The 26,661-nt window shown below is 37.8% G+C and overlaps 2 protein-coding genes across 3 annotated transcripts; one reads left to right on the forward strand and one right to left on the reverse strand.

Annotated features, from left to right (window-relative positions):
- Positions 1 to 1,388: 1,388 nt before the first annotated feature.
- LOC105043365 (uncharacterized) lies at positions 1,389 to 14,152 on the forward strand. Of its 2 annotated transcripts, none has more exons than XM_010920890.4 (4): positions 1,389 to 1,997; positions 7,095 to 7,204; positions 10,760 to 10,864; positions 12,539 to 14,152. In XM_010920890.4, exons 1-4 carry the CDS (start codon positions 1,592 to 1,594, stop codon positions 13,436 to 13,438), a joined length of 1,521 nt encoding a protein of 506 aa, XP_010919192.1. In that variant the 5' UTR covers positions 1,389 to 1,591; the 3' UTR covers positions 13,439 to 14,152. The 2 variants fall into 2 exon arrangements, with proteins under 2 accessions (XP_010919192.1, XP_073108813.1); XM_073252712.1 differs by having other exon boundaries at positions 12,566 to 14,152.
- Positions 14,153 to 18,021: 3,869 nt separating this feature from the next.
- LOC105043381 (monothiol glutaredoxin-S9) lies at positions 18,022 to 18,663 on the reverse strand. The gene has a single exon (XM_010920909.4). The coding sequence runs from the start codon at positions 18,597 to 18,599 to the stop codon at positions 18,120 to 18,122; it is 480 nt and encodes a 159-aa protein (XP_010919211.1). The 5' UTR covers positions 18,600 to 18,663; the 3' UTR covers positions 18,022 to 18,119.
- Between the last annotated feature and the right edge of the window lie 7,998 nt (positions 18,664 to 26,661).

Below are 26,661 nucleotides of genomic sequence, written 5' to 3' on the forward strand. Positions count from 1 at the left end.
TCCCTCCTTGTTACCTCTACAACCTCCGTCCATATGGGAACAAGGTCTTATCTTTTAATTTTTTTTCCATCTTTCCCTTCTTTTTGTTGACTTTTCTCATGTTTCCTTCAAATTTTTCTACTACTTTCCATCCTTAGAAGCCTCAATTGAGGGGAGGCTTGGAGCGGCCGAATAGATAAGCTTAGATGATAGGAGGCTATTTGGGGCTTGGAGCAGTCGAATGGATAAGCTTAGACAATGAAAAGCTGTTTTTTGCTATTTTTTCATGCCACTTTACCGTCTTTTTCAAATACACATGGCTTCCTCCCATTTTTTCTCAAATGCCGCATGTCAAACGGAGGCAAAAACCTCCATTTTAATATATATATATATATATATATATATATATATATATATATATATAAAGATTTATGTTTAATAGTTTGAAATATGAATGATAAACTAGATAAAAAAAATTTATTTTAAAAGTATCTCCCCACTTGAGTTTAAATTAAAAGTAGCTCCCATTTCAAACATAAATTAAAAACAACTACCTATTTCTAACTGAAATGACCGTTATACCTTGATATCAGGACGGTGTTATTTTATAATAACGCAGTATTGATTTATAATAAAAGAGTATTATTTTCTAATATCGCAGTATTATTTTATAATACGTAATGCAGTACTAATTTATAATAAGGTAGTACTGTTTTCTAATATCGCAGTATTATTTTATAATACGATAGTACTATTTTATAATAAGACAGTACTATTTTATAATAGTATTATATTATAATAAGATATTATTATTTTATAATAAAGTAGTACTGTATTATAATAAGAAAGTATTATTTTGTAATACCCTTACATCATAATAAGATAGCATTGTTTTACAATAAAGCAGTATTATATTACAACAAAACAGTATTATTTTCTAATATCGTAGTGTTGTTCTAGTGTTGGTTTATAATTGCATGGGCAATTTGATCATTTATATCAATTTGGGAGTTGCTTTTAAGTGGAACTCAATTAGAGAGCTACTTTTAATTTTAAATTCGAATGAAAAAATTTTACTAATTTATCTAAATATAAATACTTCTTGAGATTTCTTTTTATCTAATATTTTAATTCATAATTTCACAAAACATTAGCTATACCGTTAACTTTAAATAAAATCTAAATATGATATAAAAATTAAAAATGATCAAAACAGTCAGCTAAGTTCATAAAATAATATGTGCATCCCCCTCTCTACCCAAGGGCAGTTTTAAATATAATTTTTCGTAAATTTTTCGGGTTGGATCGATCAATCACAGCCATTCACGCTCTGGGTCGGGTGAAACGCTCCGAGCCCACGCAAAGTCCACAAGTTGTGCCGACTTCAAGTACAGTCGGCAGAAGCCGCTCCGTGCAAAAAGTTGCGCCCTTCGACCTTCCATGGGGGGATACCCTAATCGATTTCAGTCCCCGTGTCCAAATAAAAATCCAGAATGTTTCTTGATTCTTTTCTTCGTGAAAGCAATGACTGTTTGAAGAGGAAGGCAAGAAGAGAAGAAAGAATATTTTGAGCCAAAAAAAGAGAGGAAAGAAAGAAGAAATCAAATCGAGAATGGATCCAAAAGCCTCGGCCAAGTCGAAGCGAAACCACTCCCATCAGGGCCGCAAGAACCACCCGACGCCTGCCGCCACGAGCGCCCAGAAGAAGAAGCCCGCCCCGGCCGCGGTCGCCGCTGCCGCCGCCGGAGCAGGAGAAGTGGCGACGCCCCGACGAGCCCACGCCCGCTCCCGCGATCTCCCCTCCAACTGGGATCGCTACGACGACGACGGCGACGGCGACGACAGTGGTGATGGAGCCGAGAGCTCTGCCGGAGCTAAACGGGCCGACGGCGAGATTCGACCCAAGAGTAAGGGCGCGGACTTCCGGTTCTTGGTCGAGCAAGCTCGGTCCCAGCCACAGGATCATCGCGATCCTGGGACGTCCCAGTCCGCCTTTTCGTTGGACGAGCTTCCGTCCGGTAACCATCTTTCTGTTATTTATCTTAATTTCTAATGGAGATTTTGTGGTATGCCGAAAGAAAGGAATTTGGTATAGAAAGTCTGGGCAATCTGAGGGTTGTGCCTTGGCTATTGACCAATTTTATAGTCTTCTTGTTCCGCTTCCGATTTCCAAACTATTGATTCATGAACTTTGAGATGTGTATGTTAAGACATGTCTTACCATTTTGAAACCAAGAATTGGGAAGCTATCATTCTCTTCACATCAAATTTGAAATCTTTTGGTTGTACGTGTCATTTTTCTTGTAATTAAAATAAAAATGAATAGGTTTAATGGCAACCTGTAAATATGTAATGAAAAGGAAGCTTGTCCATATTGTTCGACTATAATTTTTTTTTTCTTTTTTTTCTTTTTCTTTTTTTGTTTTGTTTTGGGGGGAGGGGGGTGATAGATAGTTAGGAGGGGTTTTGGAAATTTGTCTGCATAGTGAAAGAAATAATCAAGCTTTCTTTGCATGCTCACCTTGATCAAAGTGTTTAGGCTGGATATTAAACTGAAGAGATGGAAAGGAATTTAATTCTTTTCATTATGTCTTCAATGAGTTTCCTCACTTTGATTGGATTGGAATTAGACAGCACAAGGAAATTTATGGTTATAAGTTACCACACAATTTGGCCATATGTCTACAAGATCTTATTAGGGAGGGTCCCGTTCTTGAAAGGTAGGTTTCGATTGCCAAAATATTAACAATTGTATCTTGGACATTTTGTCATACATGGCTCTTTCACTTGGTCTCTTTAGACAGGAGTCATGACTTCTTTAAGGCTCTTACTCCTTTCAGGCCCTCAAATAGGTACTAGCCATCTAAAAGTATAAGAACATATAGGCAAGGATCCATCTATAAGGGAAAAAATGTGGAATGAATTCCATAGTAGAGTGTTTCAGAAGAAGAAGGCCTTATCATGGATGTAGGTACTATTGCCTTTGTCTTCATTCCTATTGTCAGAATGCTTCTACTATTTGTTTGGAGAGTGACTGTTGTCAAAAGATTTTCCTTTTGCCCCTTTATGTTCACATTTTCTTCTCTTCCAAATTCTTATCAGGTTGTTGAGAAGTTGGGTTGAGCTTCATTATCAGACATTCTTCTTTGTGCTCTATAGATCTTTCACTGTCACTGCTTTCCTAGATCTCTTTTTTGAGAAGAATTGAAAATCAATTCAGGTAAGATTTGTGTGTTGTGTGGATTTTGATAGTAACTGCCCACAGGGCTGTCATTTAAATGATTTTGACTTTCTTCATTTTTTCCATTGTTAAAATTGAAACTGTATTTAAAATCCTATTATATGTGCCTAAGAAATCCAATCAATTCTGCTTAGATTCAATTATATTCAAATGCCAAGTAAACCTTGTTAAACTTATCCCTGTACGACTCAACTTTCTTGTGCAACTTGTGGTGCATTGGAAACAAGCGGGCTCAGTTAAATCCCAGGAATCTGCACATCCTTGCGTCACTCTGTTTGAGCCACTAACTTTCCTATTTCAACATCCATGGATAGCTTATTGTTATATAAGATTCAATTTACATATCACAGCTGTACATCTTACACAACTTTCCACCAAGGTTCATATGAATGGTTATTTTGGATGATCATCTTTCCTGATACTTGAACTAGCTGATTTGGGAAGAGATGCAGTTTAAGAAAGGAAAGATATCAAAAGAGACACAACCCAATGAACATTTTTGGTGTTGACTTGATGTCATAATTCCAGCCTGAGTTGTTATATTTAATGATGATAATAGTTCTAATATAAAGAGAATGCTTTAACTGAAAGGTTATATAAATGCATCAGTCATTTGAAATAAGCAGTTTTAGACTGCAGTCTATGTGGTTGTATATGTGGATGCAATCCCTTAACCACATTACATTCCCTATATGCTATTGCTATATGTGATCAGGCCACATATGAGCTAAAAAGACTGTCAACAATAGCATTGTGCGGTCCAATATGCGGCTAGTTTTGCATTGTGTAGCCACAGGGCTGCTTAAGCATTGTGCAGCCGTATATGCAGCCCGCTCAGTATTCTGCAGCCACACATACAGCCCACTCTTATTTAGTTTCTTGCAAATATGTAGGTTCAAATTGATGGTTAGGTTGTATATGGGTTTCAAGCTAGCTAGATACATGTATCATTGGTAATGTTAGTATGTTATATTAGGTATTAAGTAACATGTAGCAAGGACTAAGTGTTGTGGTTTATCAATATTGTATTTGTCTGGCAAATAATATTACTGTTCTTATTATTTTTTAATTGGATTTTGTAAGTTGTGAGAATAGTAGGTTAATTTATAGTTTTCATGGGTTATTTATGAAATTGTGATTGAGAATGTATGGAAAAGTCTTTGAAGATGTGAATTTGAAGTTATTCATTGAACAATGTGCTGAAGCCAGGTTTGACTAGACCATGAATATTTTAGTCTTAAAGGGAGATCTATATTAGCTAAGTTAGAAAAATCTGAACTAGAAATTGAGTTTGGTGTTCTTGAAAAACTTCAGTCTAGACACTGATGGTCGGTCAGAAACTTGGTGCTTTACAACCTTTTTGGTGACTAATGTTGAGGACCCACGATATTATGACAAAAAGTTTGACAAAAATGCTATATCGAAATACAGTCCTTCACAAGCCAATCTCTTCCAACAGGATAACTTCAAAAGAATGAGCCAACCTTTTGTAATATCCGAAGTTTATCATCTTGAGATTGAGGACAGAAAATAGTGTTTTAATGTTTCATAAAAAAAATGGGCATGAGGGAATTGTCACAAAAATTATACTTGGAATGATCAATGGATCCGCCTATTTGATGTTCTCAAGTTTGCTAGTACACTCTATTAGGGGATAAAGGAATTGCCAAGATTTTAGTAGGACGTGCCTATCTTCTGATTATCTCATATATTATTAATCCATCAAATCTCTTTGCCTCTTTGTTGTCCAACCTTTCCAATCACCATCTTTCCTTAACCTTTCCAATCACCATCTTTCATGGCACAGACTAACCTCTTGTCATATTGCTACAGTTTTCTTATAGTAATTTGTTTGTACCCTTTATCATTTACTGTCTGGAACCACTTCTTTTTGGATATTCTTCAGGCTTCTCATATTTTAATTTTGATTTTCATACCTGATTAGTCATTTTAAATTTTCTATGGATGAACTGTTGAATAAGCCTTCCATTAATATTTGCTACTCTGCTTCAGACCAAGAAGTCCCATTGTTCCAAAATTTAATCATCATGATTAATAACTGTGAATTTCAACTATGACCTGAAAGTCCACGACATCTTAACTTAGAATCCACCCACAATAATAAAGAGAGCAAAGGAAAAGAAAAAGGAAAGGGTTACTAAACAAAAGCCATAAATCTACAAGTTTTAACTTCTAACCAGTGGCAACATCTTTAGTCCTGCTGCTGAAGAACAAAGCAGAAGGATAGCCAACACATGTGATAGCAGCAAAAAATATGCTGTGGGAAGAAGAAAACCCCTAATTAATGGGTACTAGGATAAGATTCTTCTATGGCTCTTATGTGCCAAGGAAATTCTTCAGCTTCAAGACTAGAAGATGGTTGCATTACGCCCCAAAGTGTGGCCTCATGGGAGTTGGCACTGAACACTTGGGAGTCCCTTTCTTGTGCAAGCAGAGGTCAAGACATCATATATGGTCTCCAGATACCTACCCTCCAGAAATGGAGACAAGAACCTTTCCCGACATTATATCAGCAAAAAGAAGCTATACAATACCAGAGTCACCCATTTTAGAGGGACTTGCTTCAGTCTTTGCTTTTACAAAGCCAATTTGGTAGACAAGAAGGGGGTAGTTAGTGCATGTTGGGCATATTCTGGCAAATTTCCATTAGGAGACAAAAGGGATTCGCCAGCAGCGCTACTTGGTCACTTAAATTAGAGTTCTGGATGAGACCCCAGTTAGACTGAATCAACCTGCTTATCACATGGAAATATGGGAATCGCCATACTTGAATTTTTCTTTAAAGAAAAAAAAGAAAAAAGAAACAGAATAAACCTGAATCATATAGGCACCATTAGGACATTTGGACATTGTCTCTACAAAGAAGATTCAGTGTATCCCTGTCCCTGCCATTTGTTAATTAAATTGATTTATTAACCAGTGGTGCATAGCAAACGCAGTTTCTGGTGGTAAGTAGTCTTTCCACCAAGCTGATGATTCTGCTTGTTTACAGCCATTTGTTTTGGAACGTTGACATAATCTCAATTTAAATGCACCAGAATTTGCCGCTTACTTTGATATTTGGAGTTTTGTGGAAACTTGGCAGATCTCAGCCTGCTATCTGCCAAATAACCACATACGTTATATAAATTATATAAAGTGGTCAAAAAATTGGAGAGTCTAAATAAATATCTTTGTTTTTTGATTGCTCGATTCACATGCTAGTGGTCTCCAAATTACATATTTTTTTGTGTAAGAAGTTTAGAGCTAGTAGATCACATTGGCTTGGATCATTTAGTTGGGACCTCCATTGTGTAGACCTGACTGGATCCAGTCGAGCGTAGCCAAGTCCAGCTACAAATGTGCGCGCGCGCGCGCCTATGTATCCAGCTATATATATGTGTGTGTGTGTGTGTGTGTGTGTGTGTCCATGTATACAGAGTTATATGTGTGTGTGTACACATAAACTGGGCTGAACGCCACATTTTCAATGTATCCAGCTATATAAATGCGTGCGTGCGTGCGTGCATGTGTGTGTCTATGGATGCATAGATATATGTGTGTGTATGCATATAAACTGGGCTGAAGGCCACATTTTCATTCAAATGTGCATAGCCTGAATCTATTAATCAATTCATGTCAACCTCCTTAAACAGAGCTCTACATTCTGAACAAGATTATTATTTATACTTGGGCAGTCTGCTCTCTGGCGTTTTGTTGCACATAACTGTGTCCATGGTGGGTCTTCTGCAACTGTGTCAGTCATCTGTTTATTATATCCTATTCAAAAAGCAATACCATAATATTTTCTAATATCTTCTTATTTCAAGTTTTTTGGCAATCTTCTAGTGGATGTTAACTTTTATTTCTATAGATTATATACAGGGCATAAGCTCTATGCTTTCTGTCAGGGGAGAGAGCCTCTTATCTTGGTGTGCAGATGACAATTTCATTGTGGATGATGACTCCACATCAAGTTGTGAGGTATTATCAGTTGCACGTATTTATAACTAGTTATTCACAAGATGCCTATAAAGTATAAAGACGTTTAAGCTTTGCCGTCATATGATCTTCATTTGTTCTATTATCTACCAAAAAAAAAAAACATTATAAAGGATGATTAGACCATTGTCTGTCTGAAAATAGTCTTTTAGTTTTTGATTTAATAAAGTATTTCCTGCATACACTTGACTTATTCTTCCATAACCATAACTGAATCTATATATATATATATATATATATATATATATATATATGCGCCCGTGCACATGCACGCACACATGATCAGCCTACCACACTCTTCTTTGCTATATATTCATACCATGTGTTGATTCGTCCATCAAAAAACAGTTGAAAGTTCTACTATCTTCTTCCTCACAATATCCTGAAACCTCTTTTCTAGCTTTTCTGCTATCAAATACCGATGAGCTTTTTACAACCATTTCTTCCAATTATTGTGGCACATGACTAAAGGATGTCAATGTTGCTGTTGATCCTGGATGACTAAAGTAGGATTCATGTTGCGGAATCATGATTTACCTTTTTCTGTTGCAAGCAGTAGGGAAGATGTATCCTCTAGGGGAGAGGGGGCAAGTGTGGTGCAATGGTGGTAACCTCCATAAGAAAAAATAAGGAATTGAGTATATCTTATGTAAGTAGCACTATTCCCCCTGCCCCCTACAACAATGCATGGTCCATGGCATCTCCCTTTGAATCTGAGCTATCAGGATCTCAGTATGTGTTTGGCCTTTCCTAGAATTAGTGCATCTGAGATAATAAGAATCTAGATATGTATGGTCCTAATAAAATTAATTGAGTCTGAGATCTTTAGAGTTCTTTCTAGGGCTAATCCCCATATGTTGCATACTACTAACAACTCAAATTTTAAATTGATTCTAACTACCATAATCCTAAACCTTATGGCTGTAAGTTTCTGTTGTGCACAGCCCCTTCCCTCTCCCATCCATCACCCATAAGTTTGTCACTTTTTTCACAATATAAGGAAGGAGAAAAACCATTTATATTATTAGAAACCACTTGCAATCAGGACTCTACCTTAGCAACCTATTCAGGCCTTTCACATACTTTGAAAACTCAGAGGGAGAGGGGTGTTCCAATATCATAGAGACAAAAGAAATCATGGCCAGTTTCTTGAAATCAGGGTGGATCATCTAATATTATCATATATGTCATAACTTCTGACTTCGAAGCTAAGCTTGCCTAGATCTTATTGACAATTGTTATATTATTATTATATACAAGATCCCTTAAGACATGCTATCACATATGAGATTGCCTTATTTTGACCAGAGATTAGGGATTGCAATCGGGTGGGTATGGACCTGGTATGCCATTACCCACACCAGCACTATGATGGAACCACATACCTGTCCCCAACCTATTCCTGCCTTGGGGTGGGTTGGGGTACCCGAAGTCGCTCTGCCTTGCTTAAAGTTGGATGGGACGGGTATGTAGTGTTCATAGATGCAAGTACTTGTTTTACTTTAAGCAGTGTGCTTTTTCTAACTCTGAAATGTATATGCCTGATAGGGTCAATATGCATTGGTATGAATTTAATCACTTACCCTGTATGGCTAACCTTTCTAATCATGGATTAACTTAATGGTAAATTACAGTGACACCCCTTCAATTTTTTGCTATTTGCACTTACACTCCAAAAATTTTATTTTTTTTCCAATTATACTTCAAAAGTTACAAATTGATTGCAATATGGTCCAGATGTCCACCAGAGCTCTAATATTGTTAACAGTGAGTGTGAAATGATTAATTTGCCCTTGAAGGTTATCAATGGAATGAAATCAAATTTAGGGAAAGTTACAGTTGGGTGCTCGATTAATCCCTCCTATTTTGTGCTCTGTTTTGACATCCTTATCATTTCCTCCTTTGTTCCGATCAAGCACCCGATGCACGAGGCTCTCAGCTCTGCTCTGCTTCCGTCTTTCCCTTCTTTCATCTGAGTGGTCTCCCATTCTCTCCTTTTCCATTCTGACTCAATCCTTCCCATTTCCCTGATTCTTGCTCCAAAAGGATCTTGATCAGCCTGCAAGTACGGGTCAAATGGCCCAATGCAACGTTTCTCTTGGTAGCTGTATCCTTCATGAACAGAGAGTAGAGAATATTACCCAATACCACCTCCCTCCATGTCATGTTGCATGTCAGTCTTTCCACTCATAATTGTCGTCTTGTGAAGCCAAAATTCCCATAGCCGAACCCTCAAAGAAAGCTTAGAAGGCCGAACTCAAACAGTGATAAACAAACAAACAATAAGAAAAATGAAAAAGTGAACCTCATCCCCACCCACCAAATTACAAGATGAGGAATATCTAAATGAGAGAGAGAGAGAGAGAGAGAGAGAGAGAGATTATGCCTCAGCTGTCTAAAATCGGGATATATCTCCAAATTTCTTTCCTTGTATCTGATCTTATATTTCTTTAGGATTTTTCTTTGGGGTTTTTCCATCTTTGGAAAGGAAGACTAGGAAATCAAAATGAGTGCAACCACGAGATTCTTGTAATGGTGGCTGGGGAGGGTGATTGGCATGAGGAGCATGTCGGCAGGGTGATTGGCATGAGGAGCACGTGCATACTTGCCCACAGATCAGCTTCCTTCTCTTCTGAGGAGCTGATGAGAATGGAAAACCAACATAGTGCTCACAAGTAAGCTGTCCATTCCCCTTCTCATGTGGTCTTGATTGAATTCTTACCTTACTTCCTCTCTCTGTCTCAACTATATCGGACCTCTCTCTCCCTTCGCTCTCTCCTACTCTCTCTGTCTTCACTAGACTCAACCACTTCGAGAAAACCCTTGCTCAAAAAGAGCAAAAGAGAAACAGGGAGGAGTCATATGATTTCCATGTGATCTCCTTCCATTCCTCTCAAAAAAGTAGCCCCTTTTAATTCAAACAAAAAGGGTATTAATGGAATATGTCTAAACTTATGTCATGTGACAATCACATGCTCATGGATCCTTGCAGAGATGGAGGACCAGGCTATATTACAACAAAACCTAAGTTTTGGGATCTAATTGAAAAAATTAGTATTTTTGGGGTGTAAGTGCAAATCATGAAAAGTTGAAAGGGTGTCTCTGTAATTTACCCTAAATTAATTTTTAATGTTTATATTAGTTTTGGACCTAAAATCTTGTGATATTTTGGCGTTATATCTAATCAAGAAATATTAGTTCTTGATAATCGTTATATGGTTTAACTTCTAAGTAGTTTATTGTAAATATTAATTGCATTCAAGTTTATTAATTTCAACCTCCCAGGAACATATCAGTGCAAATCTAAATTCAATGTGAATCTCAAACTCGAATGAGTATGATGCTCAAACTAACTTTGGATTTGGTGTGGAAGTTGATGCTGATTGCCAATTCAATTTGTATACTATCTAATAAATGTTATGTTTATGATGCATTTGTTGGCCTATTGAGGGAAAATCCTGGTTCCATTCATTGCAGTTAATTTCTGTTTTGCCTTTGAACTCTGTCTTTTAAATCTATGTTACGGAATATTGTCAGGTGAATTTACTCTCCATGGATTTGCATGCACTTGCTGCACAATTATCAAAACTAAAGCTTTCGCAGAGGCTATTTATTGAAGAAGATTTATTACCTGAAGAGCTGGTATGCATAATTATCAATTTAGTAGGCTTTTTGCTATCAATTTTAGTTCCAAGCCTTAATGCTGCATATATTCTGCATTATGCATCTGTTTTTGAGTTGTTTATTTGTAACCTAACCTTTCCAGGCTGGTAGTGCATGTGGATTCATCATTCATGAATTTTCATGTTTATGGCTCTGTGTAACCATTCACCATGGAGCAATAATGCCCCTCCTGTCATTTAGATCACTGGCTTTAGGAACCTTTACAATGGCAGCCTATCTAAGAGATGCTGGATTCAACCCAACACTTATATTGCAGCTGTCCATAGTGCACCATCCATGTAGAGCTGATTCCACTCAAATATTGGTGACTTTTGTTGCATTGACTTATGTGAGGAATCCTGAACACAAAGGTGGTAGTGAGCGTTACTATAGATGCGCGACTGCATTTTCCTTGATTGTGAAGTGAATGTTGACAATAAGGTTCACAATAAAAGATTTTGCATTTAATATCTTGAAATGAGGAAAACCTGTGAGTTGTGTCTTGAAAGATACAGACATCATATGTCAAGTTGGAGCTTGAAGATCTGTTGGATGTGCATGTTATTGTGAATCTGGCTATTCCCAAGAGCTCAAGCAAGTTATAAAACTTATAAAGATTATGTAAATTGCAAAAGGCATGCAGGATGTATACTCTTAAGTACTTGCTGAGTTGTTATCTCAATCTAAAGTTGATCAATCACTTTCTTGTGTTAATATGATAATTAATAGGCATTGTTACTTCAAACAAAAAAATGAGGCACTTTCCAATAAACATGATTAATTCATTGGTTTTCTTTTATATGGAGTAACATTTCAGTCTAATAAACAGTATGTGCTGTTTTTTCTTGGATGGTTAAAGACTATGAGGAATACCCATTATGGAAAACATGTAAATTATGTGGCAATACTTGAGACAAGGCGGTTTAACCATGACCATTTCTTTAAAAAGTGTGTTGGTGATTAGTTTTGTCGTTTCATAAGCCCAATTTTTTTCAACATTAGCATGCTACTGATATTTTGTAGGTACCAGATTAAAAGCATGTCACAACCATACATCTAGTTGGAGTGATTTGTCAGATGCTGAGATGTGTAATATGCATGTTTTGAAATATTGATTGGCAGCATTTTGTTGATATCATTCATGCTTTGATAAGTAGGAAATGGTTGAGTTACCGAGGTTGTTATGCCACTGATCATCTTAGTCAGTCAGCTGATATAGGTTGACTTGTCAATGAATGTCATTTATACACTGATGCACTCTTACGGGAGGTGCATCTTACCAGAGATGTAGCATGGTAGGCCAATATTAAGCTATGATTTGCAGCAACTAAAATTCTAAACACTACTTTTTCACCAATGCTTTCCAATGGCCTCAAAATGGAAAAATATCAGTGGCAGGATATATGGTTTCAAATGGTTTATGGTTTGGTGTCATATATATATATATATATATATATATATATATATATATATATAGATATATAGATACATACATACATACATACATACATACATATACGTATACATACGCGCGCGCGCGCGCGCGCACACACACACACACACATATATATATATATATTTATATATATTTACCTCCAAGAAAAATCGTTGTTTTAAGTCATGCTTTGTGATCCTTATCGTCTGTTGCCGCAGCATATTGATGAATTGAAAGTGAACCAGATATTTGAGCAATCAGAAACACCAACAATGAGTGAACATAAGGACAGTTTGTCTCAGGGAAGATTTCATGGTAATTCAGAGTTAGAAAAGTCTGTAGATGGCCAAATTGACCATTGGAACTCTTGTAATGTTCATGGAATCACACGAGAAGCGGTGGTGGAGAAATGTCAAACCCAGTCCCCTACAGGACAGGCTACCAAGTTTGATCTATCTAATGATTCAATACCTGCAGGGCTATCTGGCAGGAGAGAAGTTCAGGGATCCGTGTCACAGCTTAGCAAGCATACTGTTGCGGACCTGAAACAGAACAGAACTTCCAGGTTTGAAGCAGCAGCAGCAGAAGAAGAGCTTGACGTGCTTTTCAGCTCATTTAGTGAAACCCGTCTTTCTAGTTCCCATTCAGATGGAATCACTAATGATGCATCAACTTCTCATAATGCAACATTTAATTCATCAGTCCATATGAGTCCACCATCTGTTGGTCAAGATCTTAATTCCTCAGGCAATGCTGGTACGTCTCTTGCTGATGCAATTGATGATTTGCTTGCAGAAACCTCCCTGTCCCTGAATGACCAGAATACAGTGTGCCCACCAAATGAGGGAGGACTGCCCCCAACAAATCTTTCTTGTCGGTCACTTTTGGGTTCAGAAGCCCCAGGCAACTCCAGTTCCTCAAAACAAGTAGCTGGGGTTGCAACTCTTGACAGTGCGATTGATGATTTGCTTGCAGAAACCTCCTTTTGCATTGAGGAACAGAAGCAGATGACATGCCCAGAAGAGCAGGGAACAACATCATCAATACATATTCCTTCTCATTCTCCCTCAGACTCGAAACCTGTAGATGACTTCGATTCATGGTTTGACACACTTTAAGAATCATTTGGAATCTGAAGAATGGGGCATTGTCAAATCAGCATGCTATCTTTGTTATGGTTGCTGTACTCTGCTTGAAAGTGATCCAGGTTGAACTGACCCAATGCAAATATGACACTCGCAAATTGCAATCCTCCGGTAGTAGGATGCCTAGACAGCTGAACCAGTGATTCCGGATGCAGCAATCATCATAGCTGATGTTGTTTTTATAATCCTGCTCAGCTGTTTTCCTCAAGTGATTGGGGGTTATTGTGTTCTCCAAAATGTTCTGGCATGGAGTGTGGTGTGTTGCGAATGCAAGGGTCTTGATGGATTTCTGGCTCATCCTTTGGGGAATTTCAACATGGCGGCTTCTGTGTTCTCTTGAACAATGAGGATATGAGTTTTGCATGTTCATGAAAATTTTTGGGATCTCTCGAGCTTAAGAGATATCCAAGTCTCACCTCAGCATCCAGATTCTTTGGCATGCAAAGATCCATGCCGGTGGTTATTCCAGTGTCAAAGTGTTGTCCTACCCTTGTATGTCATCCTCGTGGCATCATCTCGGTGGCTTTTCTCAGGTTTTTGATATCTGAAACCATTCTAAATAACTTTTGGGGAAATTCTAAAAGAAATTGAGGGATGATGTCTAAATGGATTCTAATTCTGAAGATTCTGTTAATGACCGTGCTGTTCTCACTATAATATAGATTACTTCGCAGGTCGTCTTGTTTAGTTGCTTGTTTTGTTGATGTTGGCGTCATTTTAATATTCAGTACCCATTTATCATAATAACTGGATTTCCACAAGCTATCATCAGCTGAACACAGTATGTTGAAGTTAGTGGCCTCTGTGTCGACCTTCGGTTCTGTACTTGCTGGTGTTTTTCCTTTGTCTAGAACTCCTAGATCCAATTTCCAGAAGTCTTTGTTTATGACCTCTGGTTTGGGAAGTTTCCATTTCTCCCTTTTTTTTTTTTCCCCTAGTGGGTGTTAGCCATATATCCACTATTTGGTCGTCCTAGAAGTCCGAGTCAGCCACATATTTTTCTTTTATGGATTCCGATGTGGGAGAAGAATTGATAACATGTATTTCTGTGGCTAACCTGTAATTTAGTGGAATCTAGATCTCGTCCCCTTGAAGAAGGTTTCAAAATTAAATATCAAAATTAGCAGCTACAAGATTGGAATTTTTCTTATTTAGCTTCATTGATAACGTGTCTTCGCTGTCCCCTTCTGATCGAGTGTTTCGTTGGCCGCAAAGATTAGTTGAACGCGTTTAATCTTTTGAGGTGGGAGCCCTTCCACCATTTTTCATGCCTCGTGGGACGCGTTTATTCTTTGAATTGATGCCTCTGCATACTGTGTGATTGTTGTAGTTGACGAGAGCCCTGCATGCGAATTTCAAAATCGGTGTCGAACTTTCTCCTAGAGACAAATGAGCTTTTGAATTTTGGTGCTTCGTTTTCAAGGGGACTGACAACCATATGCATTTGCCAAACAATTTATTTGTTTTTGTGCACAAAAAGAACTATTCATTTCTTGTTTGGAATTATTACAGTATAGACAGGTGACGTTTTGGACCAAAAATTTTTTCTGATTTCTGATATTTTCCTTGTGAGGTTTTTTCCGCTTCAAAGTAATCAAGTCTTCAGAGTTGAATGCAAAGACCCACCGTCTCTACAAGGTGCGGGGTCCACCTATGGCACTAAGCTCAATTTATGTTAGTTTCATGTGCATCAGTAGCACCTCTAATTGTTTGGCTAGATCAAGTAATTATAGAAACCATCATTTCCCCTCCTGCAGTAATTGAATTCTGGTCGACAGTTTTCAAGTAAGTTTCCGTAATTCGTTCTTGCTTTGGCATCCTTTTTGGATCTGGTTTGTTAAGAACGGGTAGTAAAGCAAATGGGGACTTTATTTGCTGCTGGTTCAGCCGAAGGAGTAGCAACTTTGTGTGGTTGGATGGTATTTGATCTATCTAGGTGAGACATGCTAGCCAAATCCACCGAGATTGCTTCCCTTGGTCAAACTACTTGGGAAATAAAACTATCAAAATTTGAACCCAGAACTTCCTTCCATAAAGATGGAGTCTAAAATCATTCGACTTGTTGCGGCAAATTCCCCCATCGTCCGATCGTCGGTGTCACGCACCTGCAAGAAAAATTCTCACAAATCAGAAATGCCTCCAGCGGGGATCCTCCAACGGTCAAGTCAGAGAGGAGACTAAGCAACAGTGGAAAATCAGGGACTCAACGAGAGAGAGAGGGAGAGCTTAAAGGCGCCTCAAAGAACTTGAGAAAGCTTGCTTCCCCCAAAAATTTACCAAGACTGTTGCCTTACCCCATTTTATAGTAGAATGCGGTATGGTCCCGTCATTAATGGTGCAGACAACTGGAGAGTTGTCAAAACGCCGGAGGCTATCAAATCGCCGTGGGTTGTCAAGTCATTGGGATTAATCCATGTTCTTGGCAGAACAATGCCCTAAGATGGTCATACCGCATGTCCTTGATAGGACAACTGTCTATAGTAGTTGTACGGCGTTTGGATGGGCTGACCGACTATATGTCAGTATTCGACTGCCGAGACGTCGGGTGATGATCCGGAGACACCGTCGGCTGGTCTGGTGCCTTGCGGAGGTCGGACATCGGCTACCACCTCCGATAGTGAGTCGGTGATTTGGGCTCGGCCGTTTGGCCGATTGGGAACAGTATGAGTCTGTTCGACCGACATATTTTCGGTCGGATATCGTCGGCAGCTATCATCGGAGTCGTCCGTCGGTCCGATCGGTAGAATCGGACGTCGGTCGGATCGATTTGAAGATAAGTCGGTGTTCAGGGATCGATCGGTATATCCCAACACGACTATAACTAAATCTGCAGCATGAATGACCCACATCTCCTTGGTGAATATGTCTCTCCCAATTAAAAGCTCCAACACAGACCAAGTAATTAATAACACCTCTTTCTCTTCTCTAATAAGTCAAACTTCTTCTATGTATAATTGTGTTTGAGAGCAGCGGTGCCAACAAGTTCATTCGGTAAAGTCATGGAGAGTGGGTTTGAGTCCCACCTTTACCCATGCTTGGAGGAAAATCACAGTTTTACAAAAGAATAATCTTTTGTGACTTACATAATACTAGATGAATCTCATGACATGACTCTTTTATTCTTGGAATAAACAATTATACATCTTGGTGAAGAATTCAATCTGTATATAGGAGATTTGCCATAGCGCTTGGCATGGCTTACATTCTCTATCTTGATTGACATTGCATCCAAGTATACGTGCAAGCGCGCATGCGTAATAAAAATTTAATTATTGATAAATATAATATTTTTAATTATCTCAAACTCATATTTCTCAACTTTTTTTTAGTTACTAAATCTTAAATTATAATTAATGCATGAATTGGTATTTTTTTTTTTAGAGAACTAGGCAGTGGGCCGAGTAATTGCATACCTTTTTAGATCTAGAAACGGTCGTGGAATAGTAAGGTGAAAGATGTTTTCTCAATTTTTAGTTCAAGTAAATGTGCAAATGGGTCTTTCTTCTCTTATAAAAAAATATTATTATTTTTGAGTCATTATATTTTGATTATATGGTACATTGAATGGCCCTAAATTGGAATAATTCATAAAATGAGAATTTAAAAAGCCAATTCTAAATAGTTGAAAGAAAATGCTAGCTATATGACTATGATTTTTGTAATGCTAGTACATTTTTTTTTTCTCATAGCTAAAAAGATTGAGATACATTGCTAGATTGGTTGTATTCTTGTAGCTAAAAAAAAAGTTGAGTTCCATTCTTGTTTCGATTCAAAAGTCAATCTCGACTCATTTATGCTATTCAAATCTCATGTTGATTCTAATTACAATTACAAGCAAATATATCAAAGAATATAGCTATTTTTCATCCCAAATCATTGTAAATTTTTGGTTACGGTCGTGAACCGGCCGTGAACCAAATGCACCTTAAATCAGTGAACTTGTGAAATAGCCGGCAAACGGGAGATTAAAAACTTTGGGATGTCGTTGGTTGGCTCCTCGGTTTAAGCGGGGAACTCGGGCACTTGCGAAGGCGGTGCCGGTGCCACGCCCGACAAGCGTTAGTCCCCTTCTGCTTCTGGACCGATGGCTCATTTTAAGCAGACAAGTGCGAGAAGTATAGGTCATCAATTTATTATTCCATATTATTTTACCCACAAAATTTAGTAATTTACAAAAAGACCCTTCTACCAATATCATTATAGCCTGTGAGTCTGATATATGTTGATTTTTTTGGCTCTCAGCTTAAGTTTTGGACATCCATGAGTTAATACCATCATTAATATCAGTGCTCAGATTTGCTAGAGATCACGAGTTAGAATCCTCTGCATACTAATTAGTTATTTCTATCATCTGAGCAACACGTGACTGGATATGGTTAATTAAACCTAATAGACAATTAATGTCGTATCCTCCCCACTAACTCACCTGGTTGCCCCAGTTTTAAGCTGCTGGTTGTGCCCTTCCCAACCAACCCAAGGCCACCCTGCCATCTACTCGTCAAACCACAGGTTTTTCTTTTTTTTTTTTTTTTTTAATGAAAAAATCATGGTAGAAATTAAACTAGAAATAGAACCATATTCCACTCCAAAACTAAAACCAAAAATGAGATCAAAAGAAAAAAGACAAAAGGAAGTACTTTTAGAGGGAGAGATTTTAGAGCCAGAGAGCTCCGGCTTCCTTTAAGATTGGCACGAGGTCGCCGGAGATATGGACGGCCATGAGGCGATCAAGCCCTCCTACCAGCCTGCCCCCGATGAACACCGCTGGACAAAGCACCTGTTGTTGAACCCCACCGCCACCGCCGCCTCCGCCGGCGGTGGCGATCTCCGCCAGCTCCTCTAGCAGAGCCGACTTGGCGTCCTCCGCCACCTCGCACACCGTCGGGTTGACTCCCAGTCCGTGCAGCAGCCTCTTCACCACGTGACACAAGCAGCAACCCTGCCGCCCCACCACCAGCACCGGGTTCTCCGCCACCAGCCTCCTCAACCCCCCGCCGCCGTCCGACGACGAGGACGACGTCGACGGCCCGTCGAGGGACGGGCGGTCGTTGTCCGTCACGTGGATGATGCCGTTGCTCGCCACCGTTGGAGCGAACCACGTCCGGCCGCTGCTGTACGGGATCGCTTGTTGCATTTAGAAACAGAATGCCCAGAGAGAGAGAGAGAGAGAGAGAGAGAGAGCGCAGGTAGTTGGGTTGGGGAGAGGGAGGGGATATATAACCGTCAAATTACCGCATGGGTGACTTCATGCGGCGCCAAGCACGACGTCAATGGTAGTTACCCGCGGATGCGCTTCTCTAACTATGCGGACATCGCTGTCGAGAGGCAATGACGTGGAAGCGCGTCAGCCTCTGGGTGGCGGGGAACCCGTCCGCCTCGGTGACGTCAGGGATTATGCGGATTGGCTGAAGCTTCGCTGTATTGGTACGGATAGCAAATAGAATGGGATGACGTGTCGTGTTATGTTTCACTTCACGCCTTTGGGACCGATAGATTTTTTATGATTTGAGCGGCACGATCCTGTTAACTGCGTGAGCGCCTTGGCAGCCAGTACAGCCCAAGACCGTTTGTTAACACCCAAATTTATTGTTCCATGTTGAACCTTTTTTTTTTTTTGGATGGTAAAAGTAGCATTTCTCCAAGGTTTCACAAACGAAAATATCCCCCAATAATTGACACCTTCTGGCTTCTGCCATTGTAATGGATTTAATGGCAACCACTTGCCGCCCCCCATCCTTTATTGGTCATTATGCCATTATAACGCAATAATAGGTATATAATAGTATTATTTGTAATTATTATTTAAATTTCTAATATGAATATATATAATATGACGAGGGGCCTCCGATATTGTTAAGATAACCATTGGACTTGGATAGAAAGCATAGGAACAAATACTGCAAGTATAATCATCAGACCTTCTCATGACATTTAAGGTGAGTTATTTAAGTTTTAATATAGCTGCACTAGCTATGATAGCCCAAGCAAGCATTGAGAATATTCTAGATTTTACAACCTGTTCACAATCATTTATGCATTGTATATCCTATAATCAATAAAAAATTAGAGATAAATCTCTAATTATATTTTCAACTTAAAAATAATTATCTACTTGAGTTTCAAATAAAAATAGCTTCCCATTTGAAACATAAGTTAAAAGTAACTATTCACTTTAGCTAAAATAATCTTTATATCCTTTATAATAATACAGTATTATATTATTCTAGTACAGTATTCCTTTACAATAAGATAATATTATATTATATTAGTGTAGTATTACTTTATAATAATGCAGTATTGCTGTATTATATTATATTAATATATAGTATTCCTTTACAATAAGATAGTATTATATTATATTAATATAGTATTCTTTTATAATAACGTAGTATTGCTTTATTGTATTATATCGGTATAGTATTTTTTTATAATAAAGTAGTATTATATTATCATAGTGTAGTATTCTTTTATTATAGTATTATTTTATAACAATGCAATATTACTTTCTAATAGTACAGTATAATTTTATAATAGTATAGTATTACTTTATAATAATATAATGTTGCTTTATAACTGCAAGGATAATTGGATTATTTCATTTCCATTTAGTTAGTTACTTTTAAGTTATGTTTCAAATAGATAGTTATTTTTACTTGAAACTCAAGTAGGTAGCTATTTTTAAGTTTAAACTCAAGTTAATAATTTTTTCTAGTTTATCCTATAATCAATTATTAAAAATTTCAATCAAGTATAGAAGTACATACTGTATTTGAGTTTGAATAATGGTAAGGTGTGGCTAAATGATATAGATACTTGGATCACATAAAAAGTAAAGGATTATAGAGGCCTTTATTGATAAAATTATTTGATATTTTCTTACAAAAAAAAATTATTTGATATTCTTTTATGGTATAAAGATTACTAAAATAATTTTTTCGCATTCTATGTTGTCATAACAGTGTTCTCTAATCATTTAAGAACTTGTTGCGGACCCCTCCTCCAGGGAAAAAAAAGTCCAGTAGTATTTAGAAAATTATTTCCTATGAGGTCACGAAACAATGTAGGTGGGTTATTAATTAAAATTAATTAAACCTTCAACCAATATTAAATTACTCAACATGAGACAATTCAACTTATTCAAACAAAAAACAGCAAAGAATAGTCCTTATGATGATTCAAAGATACACCTTATATATTTAATTAAAATAATCATTAATATGTACTAGGCATGTGTCCTCCAACTATGTCATAGTAATTGATGCCACCAATTGCCATCACCAATTGTGAAAAGCACAAAATAACTTAGAATTAGCTACATGCATGCGAGATTCAAAGTGGAAAATGAAAAGAGCATTTACTAAAAAAAAGAGATAGAAAATTAAATCATCAACTTAATTTCATTTTAAGAGAATTATTATAACTTTATAGTTGGCTTAGAAGATATTATTATTCTAATTTCTCGAATACTGCTCAAAACATGATGAGGCATTAGCCCAAATTATGCCTAACTTCCATGAGATGGTTAACATTAGCCATGGGTGAAAGACATTAGACAATTTTTTACCTTCAATCTTATAAATCATGTGAACAATTATATTATGAATTTGAATTTCTTATCCATAAGTAAATTGTAAACCTCCGACATATTTACATTTTAGCAACAAAAATTATTTATTACAAACAAAAACTTCTAATTTGAGAGAGGCAAGGGAGCTCACTTCAATAAATGATATGTCATCGTTACGTTACATGATTGCAATCATTTTAAACTTTATATATATTACAATCATATTTAGTTAAAAAATATATAATTTAAAATATATATATATATATATATATATATATTATTTATTTTTATATGCTAAACATTGTAATAGTGTCCGTATGCTTACAAATTAAATCTCTTTCAAGAATTGCAAGGCTATGAAAGGGACCATAGGATATGCATCTTTATGGGTATCACGGTATCTCAAAGCAATATGAACTATATCAGGGGATGATACATGCTCCAACATTTCATGTTTGTTTCTATTAACCAATGAAAATAGAAAATATATTTTACTGCACCACAGCTCCACTCCTCATTCCAGTTGTTGGCATGCAATGATTGATGGAATGGTACACAGATGAGGATTGCATGAAAGAAAGATTCACTTTCTTTCGTACAAATTTATTGTTGGGCCATACGGATCTTTTTGAGATTCATACAAATAGATGAATAGGGATGTTTGGGATATTTTGAAATTTATATAAAATATAATTTAATAATTAATATTGAAAAAAAAGAAAGATAATAAGTGTTTTTTCGCACGAAAAATACAATTCAAACCCACTAGGCATGCCTGCCATCCACGTGGTCGTGTGCCGCACCGTTCTCCGACTGTGACAGGGCTGGTTCTCTCACCAGAGAATATAGAGTGGTGCCGGAAGCCTTCACTTATGGAGATATTTAAGTGCTTGACAGCGAGATGGTGGCCGAGACGGTGCTCATCGGTCATGGAGTTGGACCGTGGAAAATGCATAATAGTTAATAATCAAACCAAGGAGAGAAGAACCGGCCACTAACTATAAACTCCGTCTGAAGTCGGCCAGTCAACCCCCGGCTTCGCCGCATTCCTTCTAGAGCCAACTAGTCGTCGATACGCCCACGTTAGTTGCTCATGCACGCGTCCGCGTTGATCTCGCGCCCTCGTCACGTCACCACCCGTGACCAACCATCCATCTACGGTCCGTACGTGTGGGGCCACATCGAACGTCACAGATCTTGCCACGAATCTCGACGGAACCACGTTGCTTGTTATTCACGGGACGACGTCACAGCTTATCCAACATATCTGGGGAAGACGGGATAGGATATCAGTGGTAACCTCGACGGCCGTCCAACTAGCTTGATCGATGGCCGCTGATGGCGATGACGGCCATGATTATTCCCTTTAGTTGAGGATGCCATCAGTATCGTGGCCCGGTGTCGTACCTTGGAGACCGCGAGGGTCATGGGCTCATGGCATCTCCATTCTTTGACCGCCGAGCGTAGAGGGAAGAATAAACAAGGCAATTTGCTTTGCACCATCCGGCAACCCAACCAGACCCGGTCTCTATGAGTCAGTTTTTCTGGAAGCCGTTCTGAAGCAGGCAAGAGTAATCATAAAATTCGTCCCAAATCTGGCTGGAATATATTTAACCCTTTACAGTTTTTTTTTTTTTTTTTGAGATAAAAAATTAATTTTATGCATAAAAAATAAATTTTATAATTTTATCTAATCCAATCCATCTAATCCGTTCTAACTCTATCCATCATGCTTCATCATAAGATAAATATAAGACTGATACGAATAATGATCTATTCAATGTATATCTAGCTAGTTATGTGCAAGAAAATGTAGGAGACGGCGATGATCATCCATTTCTTTTGCATGAATCATCTATAAAAAGCACTATATCATAGAAATAGCTTCTGGTTTCACAAATTTATTAGGATCATAAATGGGAAAAAAAAATTATTAGCATCCAACCACTAATAATTTTAGAGTGCTGCTTCCTATCATCAATCCACTCTCTACTTGTAGCACCAATTCTCCATTGCAATCATTGATGTAATACACCAAACCAGCAATCACCAACCCAACCTTCAGCAACTTTCCACATGCCACGCATATAGAAATGCTTTAGCAACACAAAGACATGATTGTACATGCAAAAATTATACACCTCGTAGATATCTTCTAATTAATTTGTCGCTATTGATCAATTTGATAGTATGTATAGTGCTCGTTAAAAAGGAAAAGAGTAGGAGAGTCTCAATTTATTTATGCAATTACATATAACTCTTGCCATGCTTCTTTGATGGATGTGTTATAACTGGATTCTCTGGAGGATGAGGACTATGACCATGTTTAGAATCTCATTCCATGCACTTGGTGCATGCAAGAAGCAAAGGCTATGTGGTGGAGAAATTATATTTAATATCATGCATGTGCATCATATAGTCGTACACCACGTCAATCATCTCGTCTCTTTTTTATGGGCTGCATTTATCGTGTGCTCGTCTCAATGGTTAGCCCATAAGATGGAAACAAGTTGATTAACATGGTGCAGGGATGCGGTGCCGGGTGTAATTTGCCTGGTGTGATGGGTGACCACGCATCCAGCTTGGGACGTTGTTAAGAGTGCGGCGTCAGCAATTGTGTAATCAGCGGTAACCTTGCTTTAGCGAGCAATAAAGATTCGATTACTCCCACCAACCCAGAGCGCGTTCGATGGCTTTATCTCAATTCCGAAGAGATGGAGGGACCCAAATACCGAAGATGCTTTCCAACCAGAAGATTAGACAAGGCTTAGCTGAAATCCGCCGGGACAAAATTAAAGGCCAGAAAACTGTGGGACATCGAAGGGTGGAAAAGTCGTCAGAGAATGTGGAACCGGCGTCCGAGTCTCTCGCTAATTAGTTGAAAGCTCACTTAAGGCTGGTGGGCCGGTTCCATCTTATATTGGGTGACAGCCGATTTTCCCTTGATTTGATTTCAAATGTTTTGTGGGGGGTGGGGAATTGGTTGGTGCGTCGTCCCCATCGATTAAGTGTCATGAGAAGAAAAATTGGCATGAATGTCGATTAAGTGTCATCAGAAGAAAAGTTGGCACGCCGTTATATTCGTGGATTTTGTAGTCAGCATCATAGCATGTTGCACTCGCTTTTGCCAACACTCTTGAATCCACAATTTTTCAATCGGGTGCACGTAGGGTGGAACCGTCTTGTAACATGCACTCCAAGCAATGCAATTGGGTGTTTTGGGGAAGTGGGTGTGACGAGTATTCTTCTTCCTTCTAAGCCGATTGCGTCACTTGGAAGGATAAAAACTTACACATGACGAGCATTTTAACGCACCGATGATGTTAAAACTATGTCATGTTATCCAATTAAACAAGCCGAAGAATATTGTGTGACCAATAAAATTTTGCATTTAAGATTATTGACTTAGACGACAGGAGATATTTTTCAGGTGGCACTGATGACTTGGTGACTTGCAAATCTGATTTTGATTAAATTAGGACTTCTTTGAGAAATGCTTGCTTTCATGGATCTAACAACCGTATCCTAGCATGCTATCAAACAGTATTGCACATTGTTTTTGGCAAGAAGCTATTCTTTTCCAGTGGCTCCTACCCAACCACTAAATAAATAAAAATAAAAAATAAAACTCGAACACTAGTTCGAGTATACTAGGCCACAATCATGTTTCAATTTCAACAGGAAATTGAACAGTGATCTGGGTGGCTGTCTAATTAATATCTGCAATGATATCCTAATGTGCCCTTTGGCAGCCCTGTTTGAACCAAAATGCGAACACTAGTTCGAGTATACCAGGCCACAATCATGTTTCAATTTCAACAGGAAATTGAACAGTGATCTGGGTGGCTGTCTAATTAATATCTGCAATGACCCAATTGAAGCAACCGAGCGAATACGTCTTTCTTGTCAATTTAGTAAGAATATTTGGGAAGTAGTCTTACAAGTTGTGGGTACTGCGAGCTGGAAGTCATGGAGATCGGCTACCATCTCCAAGAACCTTGGCCTGGCTTTGATCGACTTACAGCTACCATTTTTTGTGGGTATGTTGGGAGAAAAGGAATGTTGGGGTATTTCTTAACGAGGACTCCTCTGAAACACATCTGCTCATATTCTCTTCAACGACCGGTCCTTTCTTCGCGATCACAAGAGTACACTAAGCTCCATAACCATATGGAGTCATGCTAATTCTGTATCAACATGACCTAGTCTTTAAGTTGAAGGACTTCTCCATTTAATATTGGTTGGGAGTTCATTACTTGTCCTACATATGTTATGATCATATTTCTAGTTCATCCTAGTTATATATTCTCATTCCAATTGGAATAGTTAATTTTTCAATGCTATTTTATTTCAGTTAGATTGAGTCTTAAGGTTAATATTTTTAAATTTACTTTTTTTTTAGCTACAGTAGGGTATCGATGTTTTTATCTTTTAGCAAGGGGTGGTGATATTTTTGTCTTATAATGAAAGAGAAAGTATAATCTTGTAAATAAAGAAAAAGAATTATGTGAATGTATGACATGAGGCGTCTTAGGGCATAGCATGAGAGAGGAAAAGAGGAAGGGAGAGATCTGTTTATGAAAGAGCTCTATTTCGATATAGATTTATAAATTTTTTAATAATTTTTTTTTTCTATTTGTTTTCATATTTCTTTCATGTTATTTATGTTTTTTTGGATGTTTGTTCTAGATCCTGAACCAACATGATCAATCTATTTCGAATAATATATTATTTTATACTTCTTATTTTTTCTTCCAATAAAAGCGGATGGGCCAAACCTTCCAAAGAAAAAAATGATGACAAAAACAAAACCAGTAGATGAGCAACTCGTATTGTCTCTTAGAGAGACCGCGGGCGTAGCAAACGGCGGGCGGAGGGGAGGGGCTCGGTGTCCTCCACGCAAAAAGTTTGGACAGGAATACCAGCGTAGTGTGGCACTTGGCGTCGAGGAATCATTTATTCCCACCACCACCATTTCCTAAACCATATAATTGGTAGCATATTGTCACCTGGAACTTTATGGTATGGAGGTTTGCTTTTGTTTGTTTAGATTCTCTCTTTTTTTTTAAATTCTCTCCGAGAACTGTCTGTTTGTGAAATTTAAATTTTTCGAAAGCACTCACGCAAACTAGTGTTGATGATGCAAAAAGCCTCGAGTGAGTCCCTTATCAGATGGAAGGTCAGAGTTTTAGATAAGAACCTCCTCTAACTCTAGGTACTTTTCTCTCCCAATCAAACAGGAAAAATAAAGTAATAGGCTTGTTAAGATTTTTTTAAATATATAAATCCTACGAATTTATCAAAAAAAATGCAACAAAATGACTCGTTAGAGATTATTGGCATTTGGTAGCATTCTAGAAATGTACCCATGGCATCCCCTCATGTTGATGAGAAAATGGTAACCATCTAATTTTGTGCATAAGAAGGTGATCCCCATGCCGTAAAAAATATTCATAATATATTTAATCCCGGGTTTCAGGACAACTAAAACCTAAAAAATAATCATATACAATGAAGCATCCTTGCTTTTTTCACTAAGATTTTTTCTAACTACTCCGAAAGACAAACAATAAAACAAAGCAAAAAAGGTTATACATTCTTGAAAAGACCTCTTTACTTTATTGTGAAA

This window comes from Elaeis guineensis, chromosome 2 (assembly GCF_000442705.2).
Source record: "Elaeis guineensis isolate ETL-2024a chromosome 2, EG11, whole genome shotgun sequence".
NCBI classification, from domain to species: Eukaryota; Viridiplantae; Streptophyta; class Magnoliopsida; order Arecales; family Arecaceae; genus Elaeis; species Elaeis guineensis.

Bases quoted from the DNA above. Each gene is read 5' to 3' on its own strand.
- LOC105043381 (XM_010920909.4), bottom strand. From the start codon at position 18,599: ATGCAACAAGCGATCCCGTACAGCAGCGGCCGGACGTGGTTCGCTCCA.
- LOC105043365 (XM_010920890.4), top strand. From the start codon at position 1,592: ATGGATCCAAAAGCCTCGGCCAAGTCGAAGCGAAACCACTCCCATCAG. The intron at 1,998-7,094 runs GTAACCATCTTT...TTATTTCTATAG, and splicing joins GTTGGACGAGCTTCCGTCCG to ATTATATACAGGGCATAAGC. The intron at 7,205-10,759 runs GTATTATCAGTT...GAATATTGTCAG, and splicing joins ACTCCACATCAAGTTGTGAG to GTGAATTTACTCTCCATGGA.